General features: G+C 40.9%; 1 protein-coding gene and 1 non-coding gene across 2 annotated transcripts in view; both read right to left on the reverse strand.

Annotated features, from left to right (window-relative positions):
* Positions 1-22,578, reverse strand: part of LOC105240028 — a 93,272-nt gene that overhangs the window by 13,859 nt on the left and 56,835 nt on the right. The window contains exon 4 of the mRNA XM_034645796.1: positions 17,693-17,873. Coding sequence (XP_034501687.1) covers positions 17,693-17,873 — 181 coding nt within the window. The remainder of the gene's footprint in view (positions 1-17,692; positions 17,874-22,578) is intronic.
* Positions 22,349-22,481, reverse strand: LOC117796849. The gene has a single exon (XR_004621554.1). It is a non-coding gene; the product is annotated as a small nucleolar RNA SNORA22 (small nucleolar RNA).

The following is a 22,578-nucleotide window of genomic DNA, read 5'->3' on the forward strand; positions in this document are numbered from 1 at the left end:
GGCCAGTATTACCTTGATCCCCAAACCAGGCAAAGACCCCATCAAAAAAGAGAATTACAGACCAATATCCCTGATAAATACAGAGACCAAAATTCTCAACAAGATCCTAGCTAATAGGATCCAACAANTCCAACAGTACATTAAAAGGATTATCCATCATGACCAAGTGGGATTCATACCTGGGATGCAAGCATGGTTCAACACTCGCAAATCAATCAATGTGATACATCATATCAACAAGAAAAGACTCAAGAACCATATGATCCTCTCAATTGATGCAGAAAAAGCATTTGACAAAATACAGCATCCTTTCCTGATTAAAACCCTTCAGAGTGTAGGAATAGAGGGTACATTTCTCAATCTCATAAAAGCCATCTATGAAAAGCCTACAGCAAATATCATTCTCAATGGGGAAAAGCTGGAAGCCTTTCCCTTAAGATCAGGAACATGACAAGGACGCCACTCCCGCCATTATTATTCAACATAGTACTAGAAGTCCATGCAACAGCAATCAGACAACAAAAAGGGATAGAATCAGCAAAGAAAGGCAAAGAAGAAGTCAAACTGTCTCTCTTTGCAGATGACATGATACTCTATATGGAAAACCCAAAGGAATCCACTCCCAAACTATTAGAAGTTATAGAACAATTCAGTAAGGTGGCAGGATACAAAATCAATGCCCAGAAATCAGTTGCATTTCTATACACGAACAATGAGACTGAAGAAAGAGAAATTAGGGAATCCATTCCATTTACAATAGCACCAAAATCATCCATTATCTCGGAATTAACTTCAANTAAAGGATCTATATTCTAGAAACTACAAATCACTCTTGAAAGACATTGAAGAAGACACAAAAAGATGGAAAAATATTCCATGTCATGGATCAGAAAAATTAACATAGTTAAAAATGTCCATACTACCCAGAGCAATCTACACTTTCAATGCTATCCCGATCAAAACACCAATGACATTTTTCAAAGAACTGGAACAAACAGCCCTTAAATTTGTGTGGAACCAGAAAAGGCCGTGAATCGCCAAGAAATTGTTGATAAGGAAAAACAAAGCTGGGGGCATCACGTTGCTGGATTTCAAGCTATACGACAAAGCTGTGATCACAAAGAGAGCATGGTACTGGCACAAAAACAGACACATCGACCAATGGAACAGAATAGAGAACCCAGAAATGGACCCTCGGCTCTTTGGGCAACTAATCTTTGATAAAGCAGGAAAAAACATCNCGTTACCTTGGAATTAACTTAACCAGAGACGTAAAGGACCTATATCCTAGAAACTATAGATCACTTTTGAAAGATATTGAGGAAGACATAAAAAGATGGAAAAATATTCCATGCTCATGGATTGGAAGAATTAACATAGTTAAAATGTCCATACTACCCAGAGCAATCTACACTTTCAATGCTATCCCGATCAAAATACCGAGGACATTTTTCAAAGAACTGGAACAAATAGTCCTTAAATTTGTATGGAACCAGAAAAGGCCCCGAATCTCCAAGGAACTGTTGAAAAGGAAAAACAAAGCTGGGGGCATCACAATGCCGGATTTCGAGCTGTACTACAAAGCTGTGATCACAAAGACAGCATGGTACTGGCACAAAAACAGACACACAGACCAATGGAACAGAATAAAGAACCCAGAAATGGACCCTCGGCTCCTTGGGCAACTAATCATTGACAAAGCAGGAAAAAAATCCCGGTGGAAAAAAGACAGTCTCTTCAATAAATGGTGCTGGGAAAATTGGACAGCTACATGCAAAAGAATGAAACTTGACCACTCTCTCACACCATACACAAAAATAAACTCCAAATGGATGAAAGACCTCAATGTGAGACAGGAATCCATCAAAATTCTAGAGGAGAACATAGGCAACAACTTCTATGACATCGGCCAGAGCAACCTTTTTCACGACACATCTCCAAGGCAAGAGAAACAAAAGAAAAAATGAACTTCTGGGGGATTCATCAAGATAAAAAGCTTCTGCACAGCCAAGGAAACAGTAAAAAAAAAAATCTACGAGGCAGCCCACAGAATGGGAGAAGATATTTGCAAATGACACTGTAAAGGACTGGTATCCAAGATCTACAAAGAACTTCTCAAACTCAATACACGAGAAACAAATAAACAAATCATAAAATGGGCAGAAGATATGAACAGACACTTTTCCAATGAAGACATACAAATGGCTAACAGACACATGAAAAAATGTTCAAAATCATTAGCCATCAGGGAAATTCAAATCAAAACCACCTTGAGATACCACCTTACACCAGTTAAAATGGCAAAAATTGACAAAGCAGGAAACACAATTGTTGGAGAGGATGTGGAGAAAGGGGATCCCTCCTACATTGTTGGTGGGAATGCAAGTTGGTACAACCACTCTAGAAAACAGTTTGGAGGTCCCTTAAAAAGTTAAAAATTGAGCTATCCTATGATCCAGCAATTGCACTACTAGGTATTTACCCCCAAAGATACAGACGTAGTGAAGAAAAGGGCCATATGCACCCCAATGTTCATAGCAGCATTGTCCACAATAGCTAAATCGTGGAAGGAGCCGAGATGCCCTCCAAAAGATGACTGGATTAAGAAAATGTGGTCCATATATACAATGGAATATTACTCAGCCATCAAAAAGAACAATTTCTCAACATTTGCTGCAACATGGATGGGACTGGAGGAGATAATACTAAGCAAAATAAGTCAAGCAGAGAAAGACAATTATCATATGGTTTCACTCATTTATGGAACATAAGAAGTAGGAAGATCAGTAGGAGAAGAAAGGGAAGAAGAAAGGGGGGGTAATCAGAAGGGGGAATGAAGCATGAGAGACTATGGACTTTGAGAAACAAACTGAGGGCTTCGGGGAGGGGGGAATGGGACAGGCTGGGGATGGGTATTAAGGAGGGCACGTATTACATGGTGCACTGGGTGTTATACGCAAGTAATGAATCATGGAACTTTACATCAAAAACTAGGGATGTACTGTATGGTGACTAACATAATATAATAAAAAATATTATTAAAGAAAATGATGCAGCCATTATGGAGAATGGTATAGAGTTTCCTCAAAAAATTAAAAGTAGAACTACCATATAATCTGATGATCTTACTTCTGGATATATATCCAAAAGAATTCAAAGCAAGATCTCAAAGAGGTATTTTCACAACCTGGTTCTTAAGAGTATTATTCACAATAGTTAAGAGATGGAAGCAACCCAGATGTCCATCAATGAGTGAGTAGATAATGAAGATGTGATATATACCTACAGTGAAATATTATTCAGCCTGAAAAAGGAAGGAAGTCTTGTCACATGCTATGAACAAGGTCATATGGAGGAAGTTTGAAGACACTATGCTATGGGCAACAAACCAGTCACAAAAAGACCAATATTGCATGATTCTACTTACATGAGGTACCTAAAGTAGTCAAACTCTTAGACACAGAAAGTGGAATGGTGGTTGCCAGAGACTGGAAAGAGGGAGAAATGACAGTTGTTGCTCATTGGGTATAGAATGAAAGTGTCAGATGGTAAAAGTGTTGAAATAAATGACAGCAGATGGTTGCAAAAAATATGTTTAATTCCCTATTTATATGTCCATTTTCTTCCACCAAAGTAAGCAACTTTTAGGAAAAGACCAAGCGTTGTTCATATTTGCACCCCAGACAGAGATTCTTTGTTGTCCCTTATACCCATTCTCCCCTTCTCTCCCAGATGACAGCTCAATATGAAGACTGCATTTCCCAGAGGACATAAGCAGAAGTAATATGTGCAGCTTCCAAGTTTTGTCCTAAAGGGAAGAAGCATACCGTTCACTTCCACCTTCTCCCTTTCTGCTATATGGGATATGGGTGTGGTGGTAAATTATCTTGAACCATCTGGAAGAAGGCAACATTGTAGGGATGGCAGAGAAGATATAAGGAAAGGATCCTGCATTCCTCCGAACCCTCTCTCCTGTCTGAGGTGCTGATAGCGTAGTGTAAGTGTGGGATACACCTTCAGTGTGTTTCAAGTTGCCCAAACTGCTTTACACCCCAGCACCTTGCATAGCTCCTAGAAGTTGCTTCATAAAGATGGAAGGAGAGGAAAGAAAACAATTTCCAAAGTCTGTGTCAGTAAGGAGACATTTGAGATGATGGCAAGATCACAGAAAAATGAAAGAAACTTTGCTTCAAGTGAGTCATGAACACACCAGTTTGGTTCCCTTGTGTTTCCATTTCTTTGTACCAAGTCAGGCTTGCTGTGATGACACTCTCCAATATGATTTTGCTTCATTTAATTATTATTTTAGTGAAAGGCTTTGTTATTAAAAGTCTTGTCTTAAATGAGACAAGAATTTCCTTCTTTGATTTGCAGACTTTTGTTCTGAGATGCATGAGGTTTATAAATATTTCAAAGGGCTTTCAAATTCAAATTTTTTGACACCAATTATGAGAGATTGCCAGAGTGCATATTATTAATGTCATTCTACAAGAGAATGCACAGCACATTACTGCCTCCATAAATAGTTATATATTGAGCTCTAGCCAAAGAAATAGAAATACAAGATGGTAAGTGACTTACTAAGTCACAGCTAGTTAGCGCAATGCCGTGACAAAGAGCCAAGGCCTGCACAGCCAAGGCCTTCCCACATCGAATCATGCTAGACTGAATGAACAATAACTTCCGAAGAGCTTCAGTCAACTCAACAAGAATAAGTTTCTCTGGAAATACTAGGAGGCATCCAAATCCTCATCTTTTCTGTTTGAAACCCAAAATGTCTCATCATTGGCATTTTTTTCACCGTCACTTACGAGGAGAAACAGAGAAGCACAATTTCTAATTATTTTATACCAGCTCCTTGAGGTGGTATAAAATGGAGCAGTGGAAAAGTCAAGGACAAGTCTCATTCATTTCCAAGTAACCAAGACCAATACTATAGGGGAGCAAAACTTGCCACTTCCAAATGTGTCTCTTTGGCATTGCATTTTTTCAGGCTGATCATTTTTTTAAGAAACAAAAGATTCAAAAAGTTTTTCTTTTTGCCTCTTCCCTAAATACCTAAAAAATTTNCTTCCAAATGTGTCTCTTTGGCATTGCATTTTTTCAGGCTGATCATTTTTTTAAGAAACAAAAGATTCAAAATGTTTTTCTTTTTGCCTCTTCCCTAAATACCTAAAAAATTTAATCGATGATTTGCTCCAGGTAGGGAGTTATCACCATATATAACTACAGTAAAATATGAATTAGGTGTGGTAGACAGGGAGGAATTTAGCAAAATTTATGTCCCATTGTTCCTGCATGGCCCAAGAAACATTTGTTTACTGAACATTTTCTCATCTTCCTGCGAACCGTCTTCCTTCCGTTGAAGTCACAGACTCCTATCCCCTTCTCTTTAAATCTGGATGGTCATATAAGCCTCAATTGCCTGACTGTCTGGGGGCCTTATATTCTCATAGGGCCCCTGTATGTTCTGTAATTAGATTTGATTTTCTCCTGTTAATCTGTCTCAGGCCAACTTAATTTTTAGACCACCAAAAGAGTCTTGAAAGGTAGAGGGAAAATCTTTCCTCTCCAACAATACATTTTCAACTCATTCCACTCTTTGCTTCCATGAAAAACAGCCCCTGCATATAACAGTAAATATCTTGTTCATCTTCATTCTTTATGTTTAGCTAGAAAGTATTACTGCAGACATGTAAGCTTGCATGTTCTCTTGCTTAAGACAGAAAAATATTTGATTGCGTAACCCATAAAAATATATATTTTTTTATTTTATGTTTTTTTAATGTTTTTTATTATATTATGTTAGTCACCATACAGTACATCCCTGGTTTATGATGCAAAGTTCGATGATTCATTAGTTGCGTATAACACCCAGCACACCATGCAATACGTGCCCTCCTTACTACCCATCACCAGTCCATCCCATTCCCCCACCCCCTCCCCTCTGAAGCCCTCAGTTTGTTTCTCAGAGTCCATAGTCTCTCATGCTTCACTCCCCCTTCTGATTACCCCCCCCTTCTTTATCCCTTTCTTCCCCTACCGATCTTCCTAGTTCTTACGTTCCATAGATGAGAGAAACCATATGATAATTGTCTTTCTCTGCTTGACTTATTTCACTCAACAGATGACTGGATTAAGAAGTTGTGGTCCATATATACAATGGAATATTACTCAGCTATCAGAAAGAACGAGTTCTCAACATTTGCTGCAACATGGATGGCACTGGAGGAGATAATGCTAAACAAAAAAATATATATATTTTTAAAAAACCACAGCAAGAATCCACTGAAGCTAATCACGGGGAAGTTTCTGAAAGGAGATCCAGACAGGCTTTTTGCCTTCCAGGACCTTGTGATTGTGATTAAGTTGCCTCATACAGTTGGCTTTGTATGTGCAGTTAATATCAATGATAAGGACAACTCGTGTTGCCTCTAAGCCCCCAAGGAGCCTCCGTGTATATTTTTTCCAAATCTTGGTCCTCAAAAGTCTGGCCCACCTCTCCCTCTCTCCTTAAGAGTAGTTCTCTGGGTAGATTCTCTCTTAGACTTCCCCTAGTCCTTCTACTGTCTCCCCTTCTCCACCATCCACAACTATATTTGAAATTGAATGATACAGAGATTACTAACATCACTTCTGCTGTTGGTTCATCTGCATAACAAACACTGAAAGTCTCATTCCACTGGTCGCTCCAGGTGTTTTCTTATGTATGACTTCTGTGGTTACATTTTACTCTTCTGGGCTAGTTATAGAGCTAGGCCCACATGTTATATTTCTTTGCCCTTGGGAAGAGTAAACGGTCTTCCCCACCTGTGGGGCTCCGAGAGCCTGACTGAGCAGAGGGCAGAAGTGAGGACAAGGAGCTACAATCCTTTTGATCCTGTCAGTCCTTCTCCATCTGCTGGCTGGAAACTCACCCACTGAGCTCAATCCCTTTTTCTATATCCCTAGCCATGCTCTTCATATAAGAGGAGCTGAATAAAATAAATACCCATTGAATAAATAAGCCAATAAATCAAGAAGTTAATTAGGTATTCTCTGTTCTCAATTCAGTGGGCCATCTTAGGACAGCCATTCTGTGTGATCCAGCAATGGGTACCCCTAAGCCAGAAAATTGTGTGCAACACAAGCCCAAACATGTGGGATGCCACAAAAAAAAGCCCAAGAAGTTCAGGAATGAATTCTGTTTTCCATGCAAGAAACTAAAGATGCGTGATAAGGATGAGAATGAGAAAATTCAAAAAGAATTTTAAAACCATAATTCAAGCAGCAATTTAAGTGAAACTGGAAGGATTTTTGCCCTACCTACACTTGTCACTTCTAACTAGCTAGGGAAATACAGTGGGAAATGTACTGGCATGGTACACCTGGGAACTCCGCTCATGACCAAACATGCTAAAGATTTGCGAACGGAAGCTGTTGTGTCTTGACCCTAGAAAAGCTAGAGCCAAGCTAGGGGTGTCTTGCTGTTGAATTAGCACAGGCCCTACTGTGGGAGGCAGAATGTCTGTTCAGGTTTCTTAAATGCAATTTGCACAGAAATCAAATGGCAAAACTGTTCCCCAGTTTCTGAACTGGGAATCAGTGTTATAAGATGATACCAATAATTCCTTGCATTTATACAGAAGTTGAAGTTCAGAACAGTTCCCAAGCATTATCATATTTGAGTCTCTCAACAACCCTGTGGTGTGGGTGTTATTCCAAGTTTGCTGAATATCTTTAGGACTTGATCCTGCTTCTTTGGGGTCAGAAAAATGGGTCAATGCTTGCTTCCTTTTAACAAACAGATATTAGCCCCTTTGTCTCAATTGATGCCACCTTCATGCCCTAAAAAACAAAAACAAAAATAAAACGGAGTCAGCAGGGAAAGCTCCTGCAGTCTTGATAGAAATAGCTCATCAGAGCACTCAGCTGTACTTCTCACAATTACTGTGTGAAATGAAACAGCCAGCAATTGTCACAGTGGGGTCCCCATCTATAAAATCTCAGGGACTCATAAAGTTTTAGAATAGAAATAAACTTAGAGATTATGTGGCCCAATACCTCCACTTCAATGAGAAGGAAACTGAGGTCAAGAAAGATGGGATGAGAGTGTCTAGGTTCCAATCCCAACATCACCCCTAAGCTAATTCCTTAACATCTCTATGCCTCAGTTTCCCCAGATGTGATAGGGGAGTAGTAATATCTACTTCATATTGTGGTGAGGATTAGGAGAGTGCTTGGAAACAGTAAGTACTGAGTACTAATCAGTTATCAATGAAGAGTTGATACTATAATCACTGCCATCTTCTACCCAGCACAGATAGAAGGGTTGGGATTAAAATCTGAGTATAAAATATGACTCCTCAGTATTCTGCCCCCCACAGGACATTATCTTTTCTGTGAGAGGAGTTCTTCTGCTCTCTTTGAAGTGCCAAGGTCATCATAAGTAAATTCTTATTTTTCACAACTACATTCAGAAAAGCCTTGGGGCAAAGGGCGTCTAAGAATGTGGCATCAGGCAGACATCCACCATTGCCCTGAAGAATGGCACAATCAGTTGATCTGGAATCTTTATTAGTCATGGAGTTTCAGACAGATGAGCTACAGGGTGCGGGGAAATGGTAATTTCAGGGATAGGATCAAAGTATATATGTTCTCCCTCTCATTTCTAGTGGCTGATTCCCCAATGTCTTTATGTGAAAAGAGAGAGGGAGGGAGTAAAACAAAAGAAAACAAAAATCAGAATGTCTGATATTTGAGAGTTATTGCAGACAAAGGAAAATAAATTTATACAGAGTTTAGAGGGGAGGAAGGGCTAAAGAGGCAGAACACAGAGGATCTTTAAGGTAGTGAAAATACTCTATATGATACCATAATTGCAGATACATATCATTATCCATTTGTCTGAACCACGGCCTGTACAGCACCAAGAATGAGCCAAGAGTGAGCCCTAATGTAAACTATGGACTCTGGATAATGAGGTGTCAGTGTAGGCTCATCAACTGTAACAACTCTACACTGTGCTGGGGTGCTGATAAAGGGGGAGACTATGCATGAGTGGGAGTAGGGGGTATATAGGAAATCTCAATACCTGTATTTTTTGCTCAGAACTGCTTTGAAAAATGTAAATCTATTTAAATAAATAAATACATAAATAAACACAACACGTCTAACTATAGAATTGGCTGATTCCTTGCCAAAGGCAGATGTCCCTGGAATAATACATTTAACAAGATACAGTTATTTCATTTGAAGGGAAACAGAGCAGCTAGACCCATCACTAGAGAGATTTTTTTTTATATTTTATTTATTTATTTGACAGAGAGAGACACCCAGTGAGAGAGGGAACACAAGCAGGGGGAGTGGGAGAGGAAGAAGCAGGCTCCTAGCGGAAGAGCCTGATGTGGGGCTCAATCCCAGAACTCCGGGATCACGCCCTGAGCTGAAGGCAGACGTTTAATGACTGCGACACCCAGGCGCCCCTACTAGAGAGATTCTCATCAGAAAAGCCAGTCACAGCATTCCAGAAATACTCAGGTACAGAATCATGTGGAATATAGTCACAGAATGTTAGATCATAAGAAACTGGAGAAGAAGGTCAGTCAGTCCAAAGCCTCTTTGTATTCCCCAGAGCCTAGACATGGGCCTGAAACATAGTAGGTTCTCAAAGCTTGATAAAGAACAGGGAGAAACGGAGCCAGAACATTTATGAGATTAATAAGACTCCATTTGTCCCCTGTAGCATTGAGGTTCCATATGACTACATAGCCCAAGAGGATGAAATCAGATTCTGGAGCCTGATGACCACATCCCTCTTTGACAAGTGCTAGTCACCTTCACCTGCCCTGAGAGCACAGCCTTATTTTCATAGTGCTGACACAGTAGCCTTCACCCAGATCCTGGGACTATTAGAAAAAGCAGATGAAGCTCAGATTTTCCAGCTGTCCTCTAGTCAGGAGACCCTTATTCTTTTCTTCAGGAAAAAAAAAAAGAAAAGAAAAAGAAAAAAATTTAGAAATAACTGAGATGTTTGGGACTACACTAGTACAAACACAGTATGAATCACTTTCATAAAACCGTTCTTATGATCTTGTTCTAGCCACAGGCCAAACTGAATGCCATTATCCTATTATTATTGTTGTTGTTGTTATTATTTCTTGTTATTCTTTATTTTCCTCCCCTGTCCAAGGGCTGAGGTCAGAGACTTTAACAAACAAAGAAGTCAGGAACTCACCAACAACCAGAGTAAACTCAGAACTTGGACTTTATCTCAGATTTTACCACTTACTGTCACCTTAAGCTAGTTGCCCCCAGGATGAAAGAGTATAATAACACTGTTCCCCTAAAAAATTATTTTGATGATCTCTAGAAAGAAAGATGTACATATTACTTATTGTTATTATTATTATTATTCAGAGCCCCAAATGGCTTGAGTTTGCAAACAGATTCTCACAGCCTCTCCTATTGCTATTTAGATGATGAGTATAAATGGGAATATTTTCTGAGTTACACCATGTTCTTCTTCCAAGACTTTTTCTTTTAACTCATCCAACATGACCCTGGCAGGCTTTGTATAACCAGGATCTATGTCTAGTACATTACAGATACTCAAAAAACATTTCTTGTATGGGGGCACCTGGGTGGCTCAGTCAATTAAGTGTCCAACTCTTGATTTCAGTTCAGTTCGTGATCCCAGGGTTCTGGGATGGAGCCCTGTGTGTGGCTCCCTGCTCAGTGGGGAGTTTGCTTCTCCCTCTGCCCCTCCCCCCACTCCTGCTGGCTCTCTCTCGATCTCTATCAAACAAATCAATAAAATCTTGAAAGAAAGAAAGAAAGAAAGAAAGAAAGAAAGAAAGAAAGAAAGAAAGAAAGAAGGAATTGTTTGATTCACATAAATTTGCTGGGACAGTCACCAGGGGCTGAATGAGTAGGAGTCATTGCCTATAAGGGACTAAATTAAAGATTTCAGAGCAAGTCAAGAATTTTTTAAAAAGGGGGAGTGGGGGTCGGTAAAAGAAGGAAGATTATAAATTGAAAGTAACTTGGAATCACATTAAATGCAGCTGTCACTTTCAAATAAAAATGCATTAAGTGACTGCTGGGAATTAAGCAGAGATGACCTGTATGGTAACAGAGTGGAAGAATTTGCCACAAAGCCCTAGAGACCAATCCAAAGCATTATGACCATGTCCTCTTACTTGAAATAATCAAAACAAATAAAACAAAAAGTATAATAGAACATGAAAGGAAAAACCCACAGGTATGGAAGAACATAAAAAATATTCTGTAACTGCAAATATGCTCTGGAAATACATGAGTGCTGGCAAAATCTTAATTGGCCATTTAGGTCATGTTTTGATTTTAAAATTAGTTTTCCTCCATTGAGGAAATGGAGTAAGAGGATGGAGAGAGTGAAGGCAAAAGGAAGAATGGCTGGTACGGTAAGTCACTGGAAGGAAAGGGAGAAGGTGATAAACTAGGTCTCACTCGCAAGACAAAAGGATGAAAAGAAGTAGCAAGTTTGGAGAAACTCTGGAAAGTACCAAGACAAAGGAAGTCTTCACCTGGTCCACCTGTGATCCAGACAGGACGAGAAAGCTAAGGCACAGGGAGGTTAAGTAACTTGTCTAAGGACACCGAGCCAGTTAATGGCAATTTCAAGGACTAGTGAAATATACCTAACAGCTTCAACAGACGGCTTCATCCAAAGCTGATTCAAACCTTATAAACCATTCCTAAGCCCAGCTCCCAACCTTCCAATGCTTTTTCTTTACCCCAGATTCTTCTAACCAGTACTGAGAGGATTCAGTGATGAGCTTCCAAGAAAGAAAGAGTGAGGGGCGCCTGGGTGGCATAATGGTTGAGCGTCTGCCTTCGGCTCAGGGCGTGATCCCGACGACATTGTGGGATCGAGCCCCACATCAGGCTCTTCTGCTATGAGCCTGCTTCTTCCTCTCCCACTCCCCCTGCTTGTGTTCCCTCTCTCGCTGGCTGTCTGTATNTATTTTTTTCAAAAAAAAAAAAAAAAACTTTAAAAAAAAAAAAAAAAAAGAAAGAAAGAGTGAGAGAAAACCCACATCAGCAAGCACATGACCCTGGTGATAAGAAGCAAGGCAGTGTCCTTGATGGTTCTCTGTCCTGTTTGTATAAGTGCAAACGAAAGAGTAAGAGCTAGGGAAATGAAATGAAGAAAAGCGAGGATCACCAGCTCAGTCCAGAAGCCTGGGCCAGGAGCCTCCAGGAGCATCACCTCCCTGAGCCGTGCCAGGCCTGCAAGGCCCAAGGCTAAATGCTGCAGTCTTCTTATTCACTGAAAGTGAACAAGGCAAACACGTGTATGGACAAACAAGAAAGAAGTTGGGGGGTGGGAGAAAGACTCCAACGTAAGGAAATTTCAGAGTCGAGTGAGGAGTTAATGTTTCTCTGAAAAAGCAAGCATAACTTGTGTGCCACCTAAAACAAGAAAGTGCATTTAAACAACAAGAAAGTGGATTTAAACAGCAAGAGCCTCCCCAGGCCCAGAGCAGGCTACAGAAAGCAGAGGAGACCAGCTCCACCCCCACAGGGCATCCTGTTTACTGACCGTGCTGTGGGTCTCCTTGGGAGAAACTGGGGCCTCGTCATGGTTTCCAGTGCCTTTGCTTCCGAGGCTCTGCTCAGATGGCTCAAATACTTCCTTAAGGGGTGCACCCCACAAGGGCTTGCCTTCCTCACTTTAGGTTCTGCCCTACTGCACGGCAGTCCCACCAGTTAACGGAATAAGGCAGTCACAGTGACCCAGGCCTCCCTTCCAGCTACCTCCCCCATCTCTTCAGAGTCCTTGTCTCTTCCCGTTGCTTCACCCTGAGCTGAAGCACTCTCCAGCAGAGTTCCCAAGCCTCTCGTGAGTTTACCCAGAGCCCAACCTGCTTGCCCCCTGCCTGATGGGCACAAAGCCACATGCAGATCCCAGCTGGCTGCCTCGAGAGCTCAGCTCTGAGCCCTGGGCCTCACTGCCTCAGCTCCCAACATGCCCCGTCCCTTTGCCCAAGTCCTACGCATCAGTCAGATCCCAAGAAGCCGCTTCCAACCAAATTCACTGGCTGTTCTTCCTAGAGAATTTGCAATTTTTCATCATGAGCCTGGCACTTAGCTTGTCATTTACCTTTTTCATTGTTGTTATCCTTTTCTTTCTAAAATGAAATGCATAATCTTCACCAGGGCAGGGACACAGCGCTACTCCTGTTTGTATATCCAGGGCCATAAAGCATATATGATGCTGACAATAAGGAGGAAGAGAAGGAGGAGGAGGAAGAACATATACTCCTTATGATTTCTGGATACATTTCCACACCGTCAGCTGAGTATATTTTACAAGTCAGGCACTGTCCTCAGCATCAAAGAGGCGTGATTATTATCCTTCTTACCCTCAAAAAGCTCCTGATCAAAAGGGCAAGAAAAACATGCAATACAATGGGTCTTAGGATTAAAATGTGTAAGAAGAGGAGGAAAGCACTTCAAGGAAGTATAGGCCAAGATATGAGATCATACATGTCCGTGATGGTCTTTCATTCATTCAAGAAAAATTCCCTGAGTATCATCGTCCAAGCCCTGTGGTAAGCATTGAGCATGTAATGATCCATAAGACATAGTCATCATTGCCATGAGGGAGTTTACAACCTGGGAAGGAAGAGAAGCAAGCAAGTAGCTAATTAATTGCAGTGCGATTTGTATAAGCGCAAGCGCACACGTGAGCTACTCTCTGTCATCTCAGAAAGATTCAAGGAAGCCATGAAGCCTGAAACCCCAAGGACGCATGTCGCCTTGTGAAGGGGGTGGATGCTGTAGGGAGAAGTTTCTGGTAGAAGAAAGAGAAGGAAATCCCTCTTTCTCAGTCTAGAACTGTACATCTACCTCCTCTCTGCCGTGTAGTTTGGGGATAAAAAAAGAATTTACAATCAAGAAGGAATGAATGGCTAAGAAGACCAGAGGAAATAAGGAATTTTTGAATTGCACTCTAAGATCATATTGGCAACACGCCGTCTTGATTTTAACTGACTGAACCGCCCAGGCGTCTCTATCATCTTGATTTTAAAAGCAACGTGGGCAAAGCCTATAATACAGTAATCTGTGGTGACAGAAGAAAGTGACATGCAAAACTATATGTACAACTTGCTTATTACTGAATAAAAAGAAAAAATAGGGCATAGTAGCTAAATATGAAAGGCTATGAAGAAAACACTATCAAATTACCTATTGTGTGACTCTATTTATATAATAAGAATTTGGATGTTTCTCGTTTATTTTGATAATAATTGTACTAAATGAGCATGACTCACCTTGATAATAAGGGATAAAATTTATTAAAGAAAATATAAATGCTGCCATCTTTTTCATGTTCTGAAAGGTGTATTAATTCATTTAACAAATATATATTGAGTATCAAGCATTATTCTAAATACTAGTAGAAAATAAAATAGACTTAGTGTCTGTCATCATGATGAAGGAAAAGAGATATCAATAAATAAAGAAGTAAATATGAGTAAATTAGATGGGATTAGTACTATGGGAAAAAATCATCCAAGGAAGGTTACAGACAGTGCTGGTCTGGCAGGTCTGGAAGTTGGTGGATATGCTATTTTAGATAGGGGCTCTGAGAAGGGCTCTCTGAGAAAGGCTTTCAGCAAAGTAAGGCAGAAAGAGACATAAGCTATCGGAGAAAAAGTGAGTTGTCCAGGCAGCAGGAACAGTAAATGCAAAGGCCTTGAGGTGACATGGAATGTGCTTGGTTCATTTTCTTCATGCACTGTTGCCTAGTCTTCTCCCAACATAGTATGAGTAAAACTAAGAGCATCCAGGGAGAAATTGGTAAATATATATATCAGCTGATTATATTCAACAAATACTTGCTGAGTACTTATAAGATAACAAGCACTGGGGCGCCTGGGTGGCACAGCAGTTAAGCGTCTGCCTTCAGCTCAGGGCGTGATCCCGGTGTTATGGGATCGAGTCCCACATCAGGCTCCTCTGCTGTGAGCCTGCTTCTTCCTCTCCCACTCCCCCTGCTTGTGTTCCCTCTCTCGCTGGCTGTCTCTATCTCTGTCAAATAAATAAAAAATCTTTATAAAAAAAAAAGATACCAAGCACTGTTCTAGGTGCTAGGGACCAAGCAAAGTCCAAAACAAAGTTCCTGGCCCTAATGAGGCATCACATTGTAGAGGAAACAACTGTCAGGTTAAAGAAGTAAAAATTACTTTATGTCACACAGTACAATCGCTAAGACTGTGTGTGTGTTTGTGGAGGAAGAGCCATAGAACCGAGATGGATTCTGAAAGAAACACAGCTGAGTCAAAAAGACGATGGGATATGTGGCCGGTTTTCCTGGAAACTGGTGCTTCAGTGTGGCTTAAGAGTGAAAAACAGGGGCACCTGGGTGGCACAGTCATTAAGCGTCTGCCTTTGGCTCAGGGCGTGATCCCAGCGTTCTGGGATTGAGCCCCACATCAGGCTCCTCTGCTGGGAGCCTGCTTCTTCCTCTCCCACTCCCCCTGCCTGTGTTCCCTCTCTCGCTGGCTGTCTCTGTCAAATAAATAAATAAAATCTTTAAAAAAAAAAGAGTGAAAAACAAAGATCATAATTTCAAAACAGCAACAGAATTCTGCAATTTCAGACCCTGCTCCACATTATTCCCTCCTTTTACACAGAGCAACTGGCCTGTGCTCGAGGCATGCCCACTCACAGTAAGCTTAGCTTGAGCAAAACAGAATTGATGAATCGAATCTGCCAGAATAATGGCTAACCTCTACTGAGCACTTGTTCGGTGCCAAGGATGGAGATGCGTATATGTAATTTATCTATAAATAAAACTGGTCTTAATCTACACAGCAACTCTGAAGTAAGTATTGTAATTCCCAATATGTGGACACAACGAGTGAACAAAATGAAAAGTTCAGCTGCTGGCTTGAGGTCACTCAGTGGGTGAGAGGCTGAACCGGGAATACCAGCCCACGGTATCTGACATTTAGGGGCAAACTTTGAACCTCCGTAGCATACCATACTGCTTCCACTGCAGGAACAAAGGAAATGCATATATAATGAGTCTCATAGCAAAAGGAGTACTAAGAATCAAACAATGTCAGAACTTGAAATGACTTCAGAAATCTTGTCACATACCCTGATCTCACAGATCCAGGATGAATGGCCCGAAGCCAGTTGTCAAGTGTTCTCATTCCCTAGCTGCCCTTTTTTCATACAGTGTTTTGTTAGCCGTTGATCATGGCTCTCTATCTAGATTACATCTCGACTTAAAGGGCACAGAAAAACAAAATTCCCAAGACACTGTCTCTGGCCTTTCTTGCTTAGGAAGCCAGATTTTTACAGAATGCATACTGAAGATCCCTAGATGTTATAATCTGGTGGATAGCTCCTCGATTCTTCCAGGTCCCACTGCTTCTAGTTATGTTAAATATAAAGAATAAACACCTTCTTCTGGGCAGGAGGCCCAATTCAAATACATCTACTTGTGAGTGGAATCTAGGCAATCAAGTCTCCAGGAGACTTGCCAATGTCCAGCACAAGGCTGTCTGCTCATATGTACGAAACACCACCTAGAATGCTGTCTTTTCACTCACTCACAGGATGGGCCTTTGTTATGAATTGCTCTGTCGAGTTGCTAGGCTAAGTACCCTGGAAGCCACAAAGAAGGGTGAGACAGTCCTCATGGATGAAGGGGGCTGATAAATGTCAACACAAAGGGTTCACATCCAAAAAACAGACAGCAGGAAGCAGACATCCATGCAGTTATAGACTAATGTATTCAAGAAGCATTTCTCAGTAAACATTTGCGCGCTAATCTAAAGAAGAAGGCTCAGCCATGGTGGAGGAGAAAGCAATGGGCTCATGAAGGGTGGAGAGAAGTGGACAGTCAGAGAAGGCCATGAAAGAACCTTACCAAGAAAGCAATAAAAAGCAGAAACAAAGGCAGAAGTAAATAGGAAAGAACCAGAAGAAACCATATTCCAGAAAGACTGGAAAAGTCTCAGAGCATAAGCAACAGCGCTAAACTTATACCAGTCATAACATTACTCAGAAGGCTCCTAGAATCCACTCCATTTGATAGTATTTCAAGTACAGATTGTCACTGGCTCACCACTAGCTTTCACTGGTAACACATTCCTTGGCTCAGGAGGACTTTATACCTCTTCTAGTCAAAACAGTAATAACTAAGCCGTTCATACTAATAATTTCTGAGAGCTTGATTCAGTCCCAGTCCAACTTCACACAATCATGGTCATTCCTAAAGCTGGAACCAGGTAAATATTACATGAAATACTGTTCATAATTTTTTATCCCCAACAAATGTTTGTTGAGCATTTATTATGTGCAAAATTAAGAGGAAAGAGTAGGCTCTGCTCCTACCTCCTCCCACCTTCACTTGAGAGGAAAAATGGAAAGAATGGAAGAGCATAGGGTCCTAGGCCTTGATTTTAATAATCTAGTTTAGGAGGCAGGTATGTAATGAAGCAAAGGGGGGGAAAAAAGGAAGAAACAATGCTCTGAGAATTCAGAGCATGTGACTGAAACCAAGAATTGAGAAACTTGTATTGGAAAAGGTAGCATTTGGTTTGGACTTTGAAGATTGGGACATTGGGGTTGAAAAGGGCATTCTGAGCCTGAAGCCCTGTTTCACCAGGCTACTAAGGTCAACAGCTAAGTAAAGATAAGTAATTACCCTTTGGGTGGAAGGTGGTCCGCTGATGTTCTGGCCCTTTGCTAATTCCTCCAAAGGGATTCATTCCACTGAAAGGATAAGGAGCTCTTCTTCTTCCTTGAGGCCGTAAGACAGAAATTCTTGATGTAATTGCCTCATTTATAGAGAAAGAAGTCATGTTCTGATTCTTCTGTCCACCATGCTGGAATGAGATTTTATGTTTCTCGAATCATCTCTCATTACAGATCCACACCCCCCTCCAGGCCATATGAGATGCCATACTGTATGTTGAACAATGCCCCTAAGAGGGTTAAAGTGAATGAGCTCTCCCTTTCAAGATTTCAAAGACCCACGAGAGAGAGAGGCACACAAAGAAATACTGGCACATAACAGAGCATGAGTGAGAGCGCTTGTCTGAATAAAGTTCATGGAGAGATAGTGTAAAAATTGTGGGACCCCGGGCCTGGGGGAAGGAAGATCTTGAGGACAAGGGATGGGTTCGATTAGAAGAGCAGGGAGGGGAACCTTTGAAGCACAAAGAAGCTACGTGGGGTTACATGGAGCGGTGGGTATAGTGTTACAGAAGCACACATTTCAGCACTGAAGCATTGCTGGAAAACTAGGAGGCTGGGAGGGAGGGGGCTGAATGTCATGTAAGGGATATAAGGGAGCTTGGGCTCCATCCTGTAATTCAACGGGAAAATAACACTTGCTTCAGACCCATAAGATGAATTGTTAAAAGTAGGAATCTACGTTTTTAACAGGTTCCCCAGGTGATTCATAAATAAATATTGATAACAATGGGTAGACTAAGGAAATCTTTTTTTTTTTAAAGATTTTATTTATTTATTTGTCAGAGAGAGAGGCAGGCAGAGGGAGAAGTGGGCTCCCGGCTGAGCAAGGAGCACAATGCAGGACTCAATCCCAGGACCCTGACCATCTTGACCTGAGCCGCAGGCAGATGCTTAACCAACTGAGCCACCCAGGTACCCTATACTATTTTCATTATATTACTAACTCTAATAAAATGTTTTTGACAATTTGGAGTAATTTTGGAAGTGTCGAGGCCATAATCTCACTAAAGTGTCATTCTTAAAGATGACAATGAGATGACATAGCAAGAAAGTTGGAAAATTGATAATTCATTCATATTTGCCTTGGACATTAACATAAACTCTTGACATAAGGAAACTACTAAGAGAACAGTAGATATCACAGGTGTCTCTAAAAATCTTTGGTTGCAACCAGCAAGTCCCTTCACCTGATAGATCATGTTGTCCTCTTTGGTGCATTTGAACAGTGTAACAGTTCCAAATCCGGCTTGCCGAGAATTAAAATGAGATTTACCCTGCTGTAATTCCCAAAGCAGAGAGCAACAACAACGTTACTACTCATAGCATTATTTTTATTTCTAAATAAAATTACATGAAAGCAGACATATTGAAAAGTGCACTGTTTAATAACTTACATTTAATAACTTTTTTCAGTCTAAATTGGGGTTTCTCAACTTGGCACTATTGGCAGTTGGGGCTAGGTAATTCTTAGTCATAGGAGCTCTCGTGATTCTAGGACGCAGCACTCCTGGCCTCCACCAATGAGATGCCAGTAGCACTTCCCCACATTGTGACAACCAAAAATAGCGCTAGAAATTGACAAATGTTCCACTTAAAAATATAATACATATCAGAGTTCTAGAACCATAACAGCTGCACAAGAAGTTTGGGGTTTCTTTCTTTCCTTTTTTTTTTAAATTTATTTATTTATTTGAGGAGGAGAGGGGCAGAGGGAAAGGATCACAAGCAGACTCCCTGCTCAGTGTGGAGGGGCTCTGTCTCACGGCCCTGAGATCATGACCTGAACCAAAATCAAGAGTCGGACGCTTAACCGACTGAGCCACCCAGGTGCCCCTTTTTCTTCCTTAACAGAGTTAGGGCAGCCTTTTCTGTTTTGGTTTCTTTTGCCATGTGATATTTTGTTTTTGTGCATTGCAGCCTAACTTTGGTTTTGCAGGATTACATTAAGACTATGTAAAGCGATAGACTTGTCTAAGCCAAACTGGAATCTGGATTTGGCTTTTCGTGAAACTTGCTTTCAATTTTAAGGAATACCGGAGGAGAGAGGAGAAAGGGGGGAGGGGCAATAGAAAGAAGGACAGACTATCTATTTCCTGCTGCCACCCTGAGAGTATTTTTTAGAGGAATTAGAAAAGAAGCTAGGGTGATCATGTTCAGAAAAGGTTGTGAAAGATTCAGAACATAAGTGATGCTATCTGACTCCATAGATCCCATTTTTCACAAAGATCTCATAGTCCACTCCACTGGTGGAGGGCTTCCTCCCATGCAGCATTACTAAAAGTGTCTAGCTTTCCATGGGCACCCATCCCAGCATACAGTAAGCTCCCTCTTCCACCCAAAATATCAATAACTAAAACATGAATAGTAATAGTGTGTGAGGAAGAGGGACCCCGTTTGGTTCAGTAACAAGGTCCAACTGTGAAGGAGCTTTTATATCTTTAGACCAAATCAGTCTTCAAACCTCACATTTACATGTCTAACTATCGAATGGATTTTCTACAAGGTCCTCAAACCAAATAAGTTCAAACCCAGGCTCATCTTGTCTCCCCAACACCTGTTCTCCTCCTGGACCACTGACCTCAGTGACTATTACTGATCTCCACTACTCTCTACTTCTCATCTTTACTCGGACCCTAAACCTATCAAATGTTGCCTTGTCTCCTTCTCTTTCCTTATCCCACAGATCTAAAAAACTAAATCCTGTTGATTCCATTTTTTAAGTAGTTTTTAAATCTGTGTCTTCTTCCTGTTCCCAGTGGAACGCCATCTTGTTTCACTGGCATTTAACTAGTGTAGCCTTCAACCTTGCCTCTCCAATTTAGTGAACATAGCACAGAGGGAGGGATTTTTTTTCTTGTTTTTTTTCTTTTTTAGATTTTATTTATTTACTTGAGAGAGAGAGTGAGCGAGAGAGATAACAGAAGCAGGGAGGGACAGAGGGAGAGGGAGAAGCAGGCTCTCAGTGGAGCAGGGAACCTGGCATGGGGCTTGATCCCAGGACCCAGGGATCCTGACCTGAGCCAAAGGCAGAGGCTTAACTGACTGAGCCACCCAGACACCCCTGATTTTTTTTTTCTAAAGAGCAAATCTTTTTGCCTCTTCTTCCCACTTAAAACCTTTCACTGGTTCCCCCACTGCCTTCTGGATAAAGCCCACACTTTTAATACAAAGCCCATGGTTACTTCCCCAAGTTCATTTCTCAGCACTAACTCTCTCCAACCTCCTCACACCATGATCACTTCAACTCCCCCCAGTAAACACACTGCTTCCAGTTCTCCAAACACCAAGCTCTCTGCTTCTGCCTGTCCCCATTCCCAACTTTTAGTCACCTTATGGGAACCACTCTATCGGTTTCATCCCTCCAGGGAAGATTTCCTTGGCCTGCCAAGAGAGGGTCACATGTCCTCCCAAAGGGCTTCAATTTCCTATTTACTTACAGGTCTCATGACCCTAAGCTTCTTATTTCACAATTTCATTCCCAGCTCCTGGTCCACAACATGCTGTTAATAATATTTCTTGAATAACTGAAATACCTGGCAAATGAGAGTAAAATTCCAGTTGACCTGAGTGCGATCCTTATGTTTATCTCACTCTCTCTCATAAGACATAGTTATTTATTTGTTGAAGAAATAGGTATACTTTTTCCATCATACACAGATCATGCAGTCTATAACCAAGCCAGCTGCCTTGTCTCTGTTCAAAACAGAAAACTTTCTCTTCTCTCCAGGCCCTTTTTCTATTAAGTTATTTTAAAGAATCAAAAAAATGTAGCTTGCACTTGAAATGTCCTTTTAAAATATTTAAATAATATTTGTAAGATATCACTGATGCAATCTGATTTTTTTTCACATATTTCCTTTTCGAAAAAATTGTGGTTAAAAAATAGACATAACATTAGCTTTACTATCTTAGCCATTTTTTGTTTGTTTGTTTTACAAGGAATGTTTAAAGAGGTAGGTAACACATGCTTAACTAACATGCATTTCTGGACCACTGGAGCTAAAACAAAGCACCTTATTCATTGGGTAAAAATGGCTTGTTTTATGTATGTATACTTCAGTGCAATTAGTAAAAAAAAAAAAAAAAAGCCAGAATATCCTTGTTTCATATTCTAATGACACGTATCACGAGGATGTATCTTCTACTCTTTTTTTCATACACGATGCAGTGGCCCATCATACAAAGCAAGACCTCTGATTAAGCTTGTGTCAGATTTCTGTTTCATTTCCATGATCTTGACCATGAAGAGATCAATAGGTTCATTTTGGTTTTTACTGGCCAAAGTGGAGTCCGGTACAACCTCTGTGAAGACATCAGCAAGTTCAGCATGAACCCACGTAGAGGCTTTCTGACCACACCCATAAGTGTTTTTCTGTTCTTCTCTTTGCCTACATCGACTCATTCCAAAAACCAATGTGCCTTTTCCTTTGAAGCTTCAGATCCCTCTCTTATTATTCTGGGAGGAAGACCCTAATAGCAAACACAATTGCATACCACCCCACACTGGACTTCTTCCATTAGGTGCAGCTATTGTTTGAGTTAAAGATGGTCTTTGAAGGGATACTCAGGATCATTCATACCCTTTAATACAGCTAAGTTAATATAATGTGCTGACTTTCTGAATGCATTTAAGAGGATAAACAGTCCTTTCAATGCAGGGGGAAAGGACACACATCGCCTTAGCACAGTGTCAAAGCCAAGGGAACTATTACGCCATCTCACTGTTTTAAGTGTAGAGTTCAGTAGCATTAAGTATATTCACGCCCTGGTGCTACGGTTCTCTAGAACTTTTCCATCCTGCAACACTGAAACCGTGTGCCCATTAAACACTTA

This window comes from Ailuropoda melanoleuca, chromosome 16 (genome assembly GCF_002007445.2).
Source record: "Ailuropoda melanoleuca isolate Jingjing chromosome 16, ASM200744v2, whole genome shotgun sequence".
Lineage (NCBI taxonomy): Eukaryota > Metazoa > Chordata > Mammalia > Carnivora > Ursidae > Ailuropoda > Ailuropoda melanoleuca.